Source organism: Chelonia mydas, chromosome 1, assembly GCF_015237465.2.
Source record: "Chelonia mydas isolate rCheMyd1 chromosome 1, rCheMyd1.pri.v2, whole genome shotgun sequence".
In the NCBI taxonomy this organism is placed as follows: domain Eukaryota; kingdom Metazoa; phylum Chordata; order Testudines; family Cheloniidae; genus Chelonia; species Chelonia mydas.
Window position 1 is genome coordinate 317,011,121 of NC_057849.1, and position 13,448 is coordinate 317,024,568.

The 13,448-nt window shown below is 50.2% G+C and overlaps 1 protein-coding gene across 3 annotated transcripts in view; it reads left to right on the forward strand.

Annotated features, from left to right (window-relative positions):
* The first annotated feature begins 538 nt into the window (after positions 1–538).
* The window catches only part of CERK (ceramide kinase), a 72,867-nt gene continuing 59,957 nt past the window's right edge, over positions 539–13,448 (forward strand). The window contains exon 1 of one of the 3 annotated variants that reach the window (XM_043551069.1): positions 539–632. In XM_043551069.1, coding sequence (XP_043407004.1) covers positions 617–632 — 16 coding nt within the window. In that variant the 5' untranslated portion in view covers positions 539–616. Of the gene's footprint in view, positions 633–3,057; positions 3,518–13,448 lie in introns of those variants that run through there. The other 2 variants (XM_037889085.2, XM_037889084.2) reach the window with 2 other exon arrangements.

Consider the following 13,448-nt stretch of genomic DNA (forward strand, 5'->3'; position numbering starts at 1 on the left):
AGGTGGGAGGCTGCAGTGCCCAGAGGCAGAAACACAGGCACCCAGGGAACTTTTACTCTGCAAAACATAGGGTCTAGGTGAGTTTAGGCACCTACAGGGTTCAGCAGAAGTTTTGTGAACCACAGTGGAGGCAAAACAGGGATTTAGGCACCCTGAGCAGCCACTTTGCTGTAGACCACAGGTCACAGTTTTACAAACTGCTCGTGTAAGGCCTACATAATCTTTTCTGCACCCAAGTACTAGACACTTTCTTGTTTAGCCACTTGTACTGCTCTCTTCAAATGCAAATTGATTTAGAAGAGATAGTATTCAGATGTGAAACAGTTAACAATAAACTAATTCAGCTGTGAACACTGACCTATATACAGAGGCAAACTGGCACCATTACGCAGCTGTTCTAGTTAATCTTTACACAGTTTAAAAGGCAAGCAATGTTTGCGTAACACACCTGGTCCTGTCAGCAGATGTTAACCCTCTCCCAGCAGGATCCACTGGGTTCTGCTGTTTAAATAAGCCTCACCGGCTTGGGGGTCAGGGAAGACTGTTGGTTGCTCTGAAGTAGGAGCCCTAAGAGCATACAAGCCGGGGGAGAACTTAAGGGTTTATTACTTTGTTTATGAAGCCAGACTCAGGTAGGGATAGAATCTCTAACTCTGGACAGTGAGTGGACTGTGTTTTACTAGAGATTGGGAAAGGCATCTGCTCACAGCACTGTGTGAGGCTCATTTACTGCATCTTTCTCCCAACAATTACTTCATTGGCTCTTCCCCTCACATGCAGAGTCGGACCCAGTTTGGCTCTAGGTGATACTATGCATGGGCATTTACGGGGACAAGATAGGAGAGCTAGTTGAAGAGACCTAACAAATACTGGATTGCAATGGTGCAGAGAGCACATGGGCATAGTACACTGGGCATGATTTGATGCTATGAGGGACCTCAGAGGTATTGTGCTGCAATGGTATACAGGGTGCTTTTAAAGTGTGTATTAATGTTTTCATTTCAGTTTCAGAGTAACAGCCATGTTAGTCTGTATTCGCAAAAAGAAAAGCAGTACTTGTGGCACCTTAGAGACTAACCAATTTATTTGAGCATAAGCTTTCATGAGCTACAGCTCACTTCATCGGATGCATGACTAAATTGACAACACTGAGTACAACTGGTTGACCGCTGTGGCGGTGTTGGGGAAATTAACAGGGGCTGTAGGGAAATCCCTGGGCCCGTGAAGAAGGCCTAACACTATGACAGTCTGAGGCGGCACCGGGCTGTAGAGGGGCAGAGAACATATGGGCGTGGCCTGATGCTGTGAGAGCCCCTGGCGGCGCTGGGCAGAAGGGGTCAGCAGGCTCACGGGAACGGCCTGATGCTGTGAGAGACCTGGGCGGCAGAGGGCTCCTGGACACGGCCCGATGCTGAGAGACCAGGGCGGCGCTGGGCGGCAGGGGTCACATGGGCACAGCCTGACGCTGTGAGAGCCCTGGGCGGCAGGGGAGAGAGGACTCACGGACAAGGCCCGACGCTGTCAGAGACCAGGGCGGCGCTGGGCGGCAGGGGTCACAGGGGCACAGCCTGATGCCGTGAGAGCCGCGGGTGGCGCTGGGCTGCAGGGGGCAGAGGGCACACGGGCACAGCCAGACGCTATGAGAGCCGCGGGCGGCGCTGGGCTGCAGAGGGCACACGGGCACAGCCAGACGCTGTGAGAGCCGCGGGCGGCGCTGGGCTGCAGGGGGCAGAGGGCACACGGGCACGGCCAGACGCTGTGAGAGCCGTGGGTGGCGCTGGGCTGCAGGGGGCAGAGGGCACACGGGCACGGCCAGACGCTGTGAGAGCCGCGAGCGGCGCTGGGCGGAAGGGGGCAGAGGGAAAAGGGGCACGGCCAGACGCTGTGAGAGCCGCGGGCGGCGCTGGGCTGCAGGGGGCGGAGGGCACACGGGCACAGCCAGACGCTGTGAGAGCCGCGAGCGGCGCTGGGCTGCAGGGGGCGGAGGGCACACGGGCACGGCCAGATGCTCTGAGAGCCCCAGGCGGCGCTGGGCTGCAGGGGGCGGAGGGCTCACGGGCACGGCCAGACGCTGTGAGAGCCGCGGGCGGCGCTGGGCTGCAGGGGGCGGAGGGCTCACGGGCACTGCCCGACGCTGTGAGAGCCGCGGGCGGCGCTGGGCTGCAGGGGGCGGAGGGCACACGGGCTCGGCCCGACGCTGTGAGAGCCGCGGGCGGCGCTGGGCTGCAGGGGGCGGAGGGCTCACGGGCTCGGCCCGACGCTGTGAGAGCCGCGGGCGGCGCTGGGCTGCAGGGGGCGGAGGGCACACGGGCTCGGCCCGACGCTGTGAGAGCCGCGGGCGGCGCTGGGCTGCAGGGGGCGGAGGGCACACGGGCACGGCCCGACGCTGTGAGAGCCCCAGGCGGCGCTGGGCTGCAGGGGGCGGAGGGCTCACGGGCTCGGCCCGACGCTGTGAGAGCCGCGGGCGGCGCTGGGCTGCAGGGGGCGGAGGGCACACGGGCTCGGCCCGACGCTGTGAGAGCCGCGGGCGGCGCTGGGCTGCAGGGGGCGGAGGGCTCACGGGCTCGGCCCGACGCTGTGAGAGCCGCGGGCGGCGCTGGGCTGCAGGGGGCGGAGGGCTCACGGGCTCGGCCCGACGCTGTGAGAGCCGCGGGCGGCGCTGGGCTGCAGGGGGCGGAGGGCTCACGGGCACTGCCCGACGCTGTGAGAGCCGCGGGCGGCGCTGGGCTGCAGGGGGCGGAGGGCACACGGGCTCGGCCCGACGCTGTGAGAGCCCCGGGCGGCGCTGGGCTGCAGGGGGCGGAGGGCACACGGGCTCGGCCCGACGCTGTGAGAGCCGCGGGCGGCGCTGGGCGGAAGGGGGCAGAGGGAAAACGGGCAGGGCCAGACACTGTGAGAGCCGCGGGCGGCGCTGGGCTGCAGGGGGCGGAGGGCACACGGGCACGGCCCGACGCTGTGAGAGCCGCGGGCGGCGCTGGGCTGCAGGGGGCGGAGGGCACACGGGCTCGGCCCGACGCTGTGAGAGCCGCGGGCGGCGCTGGGCTGCAGGGGGTGGAGGGCTCACGGGCACGGCCCGACGCTTGGCCACAACGGGGATCGCCGGGCGCGGCCCTTGGCCCCAGCGCCGCTTAGCGGCTTTGCACCCGGGCCCGTATCTTCGCCGCCGCCAGCAGAGAGACGGCGAGGCTCCACCCTCGGCGGTGATTTTCATACGTGCTGACGCTCTCGTCCCCCCACGCTAGGCAATAGCTGGATAGCGGCAAGGCCGGGCCCCGTTAGCTGCCGGCTGCCGCCATCCCGGTGCCCAGGAGCTGGGCGGCCCCTCAGGCCCGGGCTATGCGTCGCGAGGCAGGCGTGCTCCGGCCCTGAGCGCCCATGGAGCAGCCGGCGGGCGGCCGGCGGCCCCGGCTCGTCTCCTCGTTGGCCTTCGGGCAGCGCGCCTGGGAGGTCACGTTAGAGTGGGAGCCGGGGCTGCTGTCCTGGCGGGATCCGCAGCCGCCCCGGGGCCGGGACGGCGGTGAGTGATGGAGCCTGGCGGGAGGAGGGGCTGGGGCAGACTGGAGGGGATGGGGATTGTACAGGGCGGGCTTGGAGGGGTTCTGGGGGTAGGGTATAGTGGGGGGCAGACTGCAGGGGCTCTGGCAGGTGCGGGGGACTGAACGGCCATGGAGGGTGGCGTCATTGGGGGGGAGAATGGAGGGGGTGAGGGTATAGTGGGGGACCCTGGAGAGGCTCTGGCAGGTGCGGCGTTGTATAGTGTGGGGTTTTGAGGGGCTCTGGGAGTAGGGTTATAGTGAGGGACACTGGAGTGGCTCTGGCAGTAGTGGGGGGTTGGATAATGTGGGGTTGGAGGGGCCCTGGGGTTTAGAGGTATAGTGGGGGGATACTGGAGGGGCTCTGGTAGTAGTGCGGGTTTGGAGGGGCTTTGAGATGTGAGGGGTTGTATAATGTGTGGGGGAGGTTGGAGTGGCTCTGGAGGTTGTCATAGAGTGCACCTGTTCCTGTTCTTGTCTGCTTGTGCCCTTGGCATGTGTATCACTGAGATGTGTGCGGGAGGTAACACACATACTGTAAAGATAAGGCACCTTCTTCCTATGTCCAACCAGCTCTTACGAAAAGGGACAGACCAGTTAATAGTGCAAGCTGTTGCGCACAGGTCTGCCTTCTCTTAAAGGGCGTAAAGTTCCAAAGGTTCCTGCTCTTTCTTCTCTCGTTTTGGGTCCAGAATGGAGTTGAGAAATGTTCTTCTTGTCCCAGAGGGTTCTGATTCTTTGTGGTGGTGTTTAGCCTACTGTAGTATATTTGGTGTAGTATTTACTAGAGGCTTCTCGAGTGTTGCTGCAAAATAAATTTTAGAAATGTGTGCAATACAGATTAGTTTACACACCATCAGCAACTTTTTCTTAACTAACAGTTTTAGCAGTAGATGACATGTTGAGAACCAAGTAGGAAAGCCATATATTTAGGGCAGGACTGTGGGGTCCAGCGTTTAAAATAGATTAAACAGCTGGTGAGAATTAATAGTAGGAAAACAGCTTTGCAAACTTCTGCTCCTGGGTTCATTCACTAAGTTTCTTCATAAGTATGGGAAAGGCTGCATGCATAGACTTTGGACCACATTGACAAGCTCATAATGATTTGACAAGGCACTAAGAAGTGGTTTCTCCCCCCCTCCCCCCAGCCCCAAGAGCTTGTCAGCAGATATAAAGCCAAGTGTGCATAGTCCTCTTTCTGCACACTAAACATAGATTAGTAATAGCTAGAAAAAGTACTCATTTTGAGGATCTTGCAGGTGGCCTTTAGTCACTTGGAGAGCCATTGGAGTTAGGGGTTTTAGCTGGAATATGTTACAGCAATGAGCAGATCTAAAACAAGAATATTTATTAAAATATTCAAGCCACAATGTAATTTAATACTTTTATCATGTAATGGATGTGCCATTTGAGACTTCAGAAAAACTGCATCTGTAAAATAGTGTGTTTGCAATTGAAATTGAAACTCGCAGTATGTTTGCAGAACTGACTGCTTAATAATTCCAGCATTTCTCAGTGTTCCTCTTAAGAGTAAAGGTTGTAGTTGCATGGTGTTATGAGGCCTCTAAATTACTACCACAGGATAACTGAGGGTCAAGGCCCTGTTATGCCGGTGCTACTTTGAGTCTTGGGGCTAAATCTTGCTTGTATATCAGTGCAGATACCACTGTGCCTATACAAATATTCTTTGGCTTCATGGTAATGGGTAAGTGTGAGAAGGAGAAAATGAGGAAGGACAAGATAACAAGTGGAACTATCGTGTTTAGTATAATCAGCAGTCACAACACACCAACTGCTTAGCCAATGTATACTCCTTGACATGGAAAGAAATGGGTCTTAAATTAGTCAGTTAAAGTAATCCTAGGGCTTGTAACTGCAAGTAAGTACACTTTTCAGACCATATGATTTGAGCATCCTTTGTATGAATGTTGACTCTTTCTGTCTACCGCAAGAACACATGCCAGTCTAGCTGGAGTACAAAAACACAGGCTAATATGTTTACGCTATTTTCTGAAAACTTCAAAGCCTTAAGTATTGTTTTAGTAAATAGTTGTTTTTCTGTTTCATATTCAAATTAATTGCACCTGGATATAGTAGAATAACTGTTGCTTTAAAACAGTGATGAAAACATTCCTTTCCTTTTTGTTTGTTAGCTGATTTCGTTATGGTCGAGGAAGCACTTTAATGTTAAGCCACTATAGCTTCGGGCACTTATTACCTTCCAGATAAGTTTATCCTTTGAGCTGTTGCATGATCCCTTAGCTGAAAAGTGAAACTTCTTTTGCCAAGTCTTGTGAAGTCTCCTAGGTCATATGAGATATCCCTGTGAGATAAGGGAAGTTATTCACACAGTTAGAAAATTGGTAGTGTATCTATTTGTACGTAAAAAAGCTTAACTTCACACTTGGGATAAGTATTCAACTCACTGGAAGAGAAGTGTCTGACAAGTTTGAAGAAATTTGGTATTAGAAATAATGGAGTTATCTTTTGGAAACTTCCTGCATATGAATGATATCAAATTTCCTATTAAATTTTAAATAGTGTGCATAGGTAAGGCTACAATTTAGTCATGGGTATTTTTAGTAAAAGTCATGGGCAATAAACAAAAATTCACAGTCCGTGACCTTTACTGGGGCGCCGTGGGAGCGCCGCTCCTCTGGGAGGTGGAGATCTTCCAGAGAACATCATCCTGGCCACTATGGATGTAGAAGCCCTCTCCACCAACATGCCACGCAAAGATGGATTACAAGCCATCAGAAACAGTATCCCTGGTAATGTCACGGCAAACCTAGTGGCTTACCTTTGTGACTTTGTCCTCACCCACAACTATTTCACATTTGGGGACAATGTATACCTTCAAGTCAGCGGCACTGCTATGGGTACCCGCATGGCCCCCCAGTATGCCAACATTTTTATGTCTGACTTAGAACAACGCTTCCTCAGCTCTCGTCCCCTAACGCCCCTACTCGCGCTATATTGATGACATCTTCATCATCTGGACCCATGGAAAAGAAGCCCTTGAGGAATTCCACCACGATTTCAACAATTTCCATCCCACCATCAACCTCAGCCTGGACCAGTCCACACAAGAGATCCGCTTCCTGGACTCTACAGTGCTAATAAACGACGGTCACATAAACACCACCCTATACCGGAAACCTACTGACCGCTATTCCTACCTACATGCCTCCAGCTTTCACCCTGACCACACCACACGATCCATTGTCTACAGCTCAAGCTCTGCGATACAACCGCATTTGCTCCAATCCCTCAGACAGAGACAAACACCTACAAGATCTCTATCAAGCATTCTTACAACTACAATACCCACCTGCGGAAGTGAAGAAACAGATTGATAGAGCCAGAAGAGTTCCCAGAAGTCACCTACTACAGGACAGGCCCAACAAAGAAAATAACAGAACGCCACTAGCCGTCACCTTCAGCCCCCAACTAAAACCCCTCCAATGCATTATTAAGGATCTATAACCTATCCTGAAGGAAGACCCAACACTTTCACAAATCTTGGGAGACAGGCCAGTCCTTGCCTACAGACAGCCCCCCAACCTGAAGCAAATACTCACCAGCAACCACATACCACACAACAGAACCACTAACCCAGGAACCTATCCTTACAACAAAGCCCGTTGCCAGCTGTGCCCACATATCTATTCAGGGGACATCATCACAGGGTTTAATAACATCAGCCATACTATCAGAGGCTCGTTCACCTGCACATTCACCAATGTGATATATGCCATCATGTGCCAGCAGTGCCCCTCTGCCATGTACATTGGTCAAACTGGACAGTCTCTACGTAAAAGAATAAATGGACACAAATCAGATGTCAAGAATTATAACATTCATAAACCAGTTGGAGAACACTTCAACCTCTCCGGTCACGCGATTACAGACATGAAAGTTGCGATATTACAACAGAAAAACTTCAAAACCAGACTCCAGCGAGAGACTGTTGAATTGGAATTCATTTGCAAATTGGATACAATTAACTTAGGTTACCTTGCATAATGACTTAGCCACTCCCAGTCTCTATTCAATCCTATTTCCCTTGTTTTTTTCCTACCCCCGCCCCCGCCCCCTCAGACGTTCTTGTTAAACCCTGGATTTGTGCTGGAAATGGCCCACCTTGATTATCATACACATTGTAAGGAGAGTGATCACTTTAGATATGCTATTACCAGCAGGAGAGTGGGTGTGTGTGTGTGGGGGGGGGGGGGGGGTGAGAAAACCTGGATTTGTGCTGGAAATGGCCCACCTTGATTATCATACACATTGTAAGGAGAGTGATCACTTTAGATAAGCTATTACCAGCAGGAGAGTGAGGTGGGGGGAGAGAAAACGTTTTGTAGTGGTAAACACCCATTTTTTCATGGTTTGTGTGTATAAAAAGATCTTCTTCTGTACTTTCCACAGTATGCATCCGATGAAGTGAGCTGTAGCTCGCGAAAGCTTATGCTCAAATAAATTGGTTAGTCTCTAAGGTGCCACAAGTACTCTTTTTCTTTTTGCTGAAACCTGATATCTAATATGAAACTTTTGAGTTTGGTTTGCCAATATAAATGTGTAGAGCTTTTTGACTGCACTTTCATAATAGAGAGCATGGTGTAGCAAACAAGGTATCAGACCAAGCGTCTAGGTTCTATTTCTGGCCGTGCCAATGACCTCTGCTATGCGACCTTGGGCACATTTCTTCACCTTTCCTTCCCGCTCCTTGTTTCTAACTGTGTTTTAGGCCTGGTCTACACTGCGGGGGGGAGTGGGGGAATCGATCTAAGATACGCAACTTCAGCTACGAGAATAGCGTAGGTGAAGTCGATGTATCTTAGATCGACTTAGAATCACTTACTTTGCATCCTCGCGGCGCGGGATCAACGGCCACCTCTCCACTGTCGACTCCGCTTCCGCCTCTCGCCGTGGTGGAGTTCCAGAGCCGACGACAGAGCAATCGGGGATCGATTTATCGCGTCTACACTAGACGTGATAAATCGATCCCCGATAGATCGATCACTACCCGCCGATCTGGTGGGTACTGTAGACATGGCCTTAGATTGTAAACTCTGATATCTCACCTTTTATGGTGCCATATTTAGTGGGAGCCTCTAAGATACAAATTAATACAGATATTCAATTTGCTGTCTGGTCTGATTTCACTTCCATTGTGACACTTTCAAAGTGTATGGGACAGTAGGTCTTTAGACAAAGATTAGGTCAGCCAATAAAATTCAAATGAATTGCTAATGTTCCTATGGGGTAAGTGAAAATTATGGGGAAATGTGGCAGCAGCCCCTGTATTGTAGGTTGCCCATCACTTTTCCTTATATAATTGAATGATCTAAAATAAAACTGGTAGGAAGTGTGTAATGAGAAGTTCTACAAGCTGATGTTTCTGTCAATCGGAGAAATTGTCATACTAAGTACTCAGTGCAATATGCATATATATTCATAGAATCCTAGAAGATTAGGGTTGGAAGAGAGCTCAGGAGGTCATCTAATCCAACCCTCTGCTCAAAGCAGGACCAACCCCAACTAAATCATCCCTGCCAGGCCTTTATCAAGCCAGGCCTTCAAAACCTCTAAGGATGGAGATTCCATCACCTCCCTAGGTAAGGCATTCCAGTGCTTCACCACCCTCCTAGTGAAATAGTTTTTCCTAATACCCAACCTAAACCTCCCTCATTGCAGCTTGAGATCATTGCTCCTTGTTCTGTCATCTGTCACCACTGAGAACACCCTAGTGCCATCCTGTTTTGAACCCCCGTTTTGGTAGTTGAAGGCCCCTCACTCTTCTGCAGACTAAATAACCCCAGTTCAGCCTCTCCTCATAAATCATGTGCCCCAGCCCCCTAATCATTTTTGTTGCCATCTGCTGGAGTCTCTCCAATTTGTCCACATCCTTTCTGTAGTGGGGGCCCCAAAACTGGACGCAGTACTCCAGATGTGGCCTCACCAGTGCTGAATAGAGGGGACTAATCAAAAATTCCTCTGTCTGCTGGCAGTGCTCCTACTAATGCAGCCCAATATGCCGTTAGCCTTCTTAGCAACAAGGGCACACTGTTGATCCATATTCAGCTTCTCACCCACTGTAATCCCTAGGTCCTTTTCTGCAGAACAGCTGCTTAGCCAGTTGGTCCCTAGCCTGTAGCAGTACGTGGGATTCTTCCGTCCTAAGTGCAGGACTCTTCACTTGTCCTTGTTGAACCTCATCAGATTTCTTTTGGTCCAATCCTCTAATTTGTCTAGGTCGCTCTGGACCCTATCCCTACCCTCCAGCATATCTACCTCTCCCTCCAGTTGAGTGTCATCTGCAAACTTGCTGAGGGTGCTATCCATCACATCACCTGATCATTAATGAAGATGGTGAACAAAACTGGCCCCAGGACAGACCCCTGGGGCACTCTACTTGATACCAGCTGCCAACTAGACATCGAGCCGTTGATCGCTACCTAGTGAGTCCAACAATGTAGCCAGCTTTCTGTCCACCTTATAGTCCATTCATCCAATCCATACTTCTTTAACTTGCTGGCAAGAATACTGTGGGAGACCATATCAAAAGCTTCGCTACAGTGAAGTTATGTCACATCCACCGCCTTCCCCACATCGACCGAGCCAGTTATCTCATGATAAAAGCAATGAGGTTGGTCAGGCATGACTTGCCCTTGGTGAATCCTTTCTCTCCTCCAAGTGCTTCAAAATGGATTGCTTTGAGGACTTGCTCCATGATTTTTCTGGGGACTGAAGTGAATATTCTTTCCTATTACTTTCATCTCTTGCATTTTTCTTAATGTGAGCACATGTGAAGTATAAAGAAATATTTTCAGAGTACAGTACTCAGTTTGAACGAAAACAGTTCCACTCTTGCTGTTGCACATTTACAGCCCTGGTAGAGCTCCTAGGTTGATATTCACTGGTCTGTTGTGTTTGGGTCCCACTTCACTGGGCTTTGGGTGCTTTAAGCTGGTGAATCTGAACAGAGTCCAGGCATTGCCCCTGGCTGGGGTCTCTAGGCACACTTTTATGATACAGGTGCTCTTCCTAGCACCCATTTCTGAGAGCTGTAACCTCACAGTCCAACTGCCTAGCCCTTGGGACAAGTGCTTGGGATCCCCCCGCCCACCACACCTGTCAGGCTCCCCTGTAGCTGAAGCACACCCTATCCCAGAATTCCAGCTGCTGGGTTCTCTGGGTTGGGTTTCACTCTTGGGGGCATGTGATAGTGAAGCCAACAGGCACAAAGACTTTTCACAAGATTCTAAACATTAATCTTTATTTAGATACCAAAAGAGAGATAGAGATGTAGACAGAATACCCTACCTCCGTTTCCTTACCACTCCAGAGCATGTTTGGCTGTAGGCCAGAGCCTTCTAAGGAGTCCACTGTCTCTTCCCCCATCTGCCTGTGTGTGGTTTCTTATCCAGAACATGAAGTCTTGTTCTCCTTCTCCCTTTCTCTCTCAAATTGCTGATGAGACCTTCTTTTTCAGACATAATACACTGATTCTTCTACACGATAATGCGGTCCTGGCACAGCTACAAAATGGGTAATATCAGGTTAAATGCTGAAAAGGATCTGCGGGTTATAGAATAGAAGTGTAGAACTGGAAGGGACCTTAACAGGTCATCTAGTCCAGTCCCCTGCAATCAAGGCAGGGCTAAGTAGATCATTCCTGAAAGGATCATTAACTGAATGTGTGTCAACAATGTGATGCAGCTGTGAAAGGCTAATATTTTACGATATATTAACAGGACTGTCATTATGTAAGATGTGGGAAGTAACTGTTTTGTTTTGCTTGGCACTGGTGAGGCCTCAGCTAGAGTGTAGCGTCCACTTTTGTGCACAACACTTTAGGAAAGATGTAGACAAATTGGATAGAATCCAAGGGAGAGCAACAAAAATGATACAAGGTTTAGAAAGCCTGATTTATAAGGAAAGTAGGGCTGCCAAGCGATTAAAAAAAATTGTGATTAATGACAAGATTCAAAAAATTAATCGCACAATTGCGCTGTTAATAATAGAATACTATTTATTTAAATACTTTTGGATATTTTCTATGTTTTCAAATATATTGATTTCAGTTATAACACAGAATACAAAGTGTACCGTGCTCACTTTATATTTATTTTTATTACAAGTATTTGCACTGTAAAAAAACAAAAGAAATAGTATTTTTCAGTTCACCTAATATAAGTACTGTACTGCAATCTCTTTATCATGAAAGCTGAATGTACAAATGTTGAATTATGTACCCAAAAAAAAACTGCACTCAAAAACAGAACAATGTAAAACTTCAGAGCCTACAAGTCCACTCAGTCCTACTTCTTGTTCAGCCAGTTGCTCAGACAAACAAGTTTGTTTACATTTGCAGGATGTAATGCTGCCTGCTTCTTGTTTAAAATGTCACCTGAAAGTGAGAACAGGCCTTCTCATGGCACTGTTGTAGCTGACATCGCAAGATATTTACGTGCCAGAGGCGCTAAAGATTCATATGTCCCTTCCTGCTTCAACCACCATTCCAGGGGACATGTGTCCATGCTAGGGTGCCCAGATGTCCCAATTTTTACAGGGACAGTCCTGATATTTGGGGCTTTGTTTTATATGGGTGCCTGTTACCCCCCACCCCATGTCTCGATTTTTCACCCTGGCTGTCTGGTCACCCTAGTCCATGCTGATTGTGGGTTCTGCTCAATAACAATCCAAAGCCAATGTACTCAATGCTTTTTTTGCCTCTGTCTTCACAAACAAGGTCAGCTCCCAGACTGCTGCACTGGGCAGCACAGCATGGGGAGGAGGTGACCAGCCCTCTGTGAAGAAAGAAGTGGTTCGGGACTATTTAGAAAAGCTGGACGAGCACAAGTCCATGGGGCCGGATGCGTTGCATCTGAGAGTGCTAAGGAGTTGGCAGATGTGATTGCAGAGCCATTGGCCATTATCTTTGAAAACTCATGGCTATCCGGGGAAGTCCCGGACGACTGGAAAAAGGCTAATGTGCCCATCTTTAAAAAAGGGAAGAAGGAGGATCCTGGGAACTACAGGCCAGTCAGCCTCACCTCAGTCCCTGGAAAAATCATGGAGCAGGTCCTCAAGGAATCAATTGTGAAGCACTTAGAGGAGAGGAAAGTGATCAGGAACAGTCAGCATGGATTCACCAAGGGCAAGTCATGCCTGACTAATCTAATTGCCTTCTATGATGAGATAACTGGCTCTGTGGATGAAGGGAAAGCAGTGGACATGCTGTTCCTCGACTTTAGCAAAGCTTTTGACATGGTCTCCCACAGTATTCTTGCCAGCAAGTTAAAGAAGTATGGGCTGGCTGAATGGACTATAAGGTGGATAGAAAGTTGGCTAGATTGTCGGGCTCAACGGGTAGTGATCAATGGCTTCATGTCTAGTTGGCAGCCGGTACCAAGTAGAGTGCCCCAAGGGTCGGTCCTGGAGCCGGTTTTGTTCAATATCTTCCTAAATGATCTGGAGGATGGTGTGGATTGCACCCTCAGCAAGTTTGCAGATGACACTAAACTGGGAGGAGAGGTAGATATGCTGGAGGGTAGGGTTAGGATACAGAGGGCCCTAGACAAATTAGAGGATTGGGCCAAAAGAAATCTGATGAGGTTCAACAAGAAGTGCAGAGTCCTGCACTTAGGATGGAAGAATCCCGTGCACCGCTATAGACTAGGGACCGACTGGCTAAGCAGCAATTCTGCAGAAAAGGACCTAGGGGTTACAGTGGACGAGAAGCTGGATATGAGTCAACAGTGTGCCCTTTTTGCCAAGAAGGCCAATGGCATTTTGGGGTGTATAAGTAGGGGCATTGCCAGCAGATTGAGGGACGTGATTGTTCCCCTCTGTTCGACATTGGTGAGGCCTCATCTGGAGTCCTGTGTCCAGTTTTGGGCCCCACAC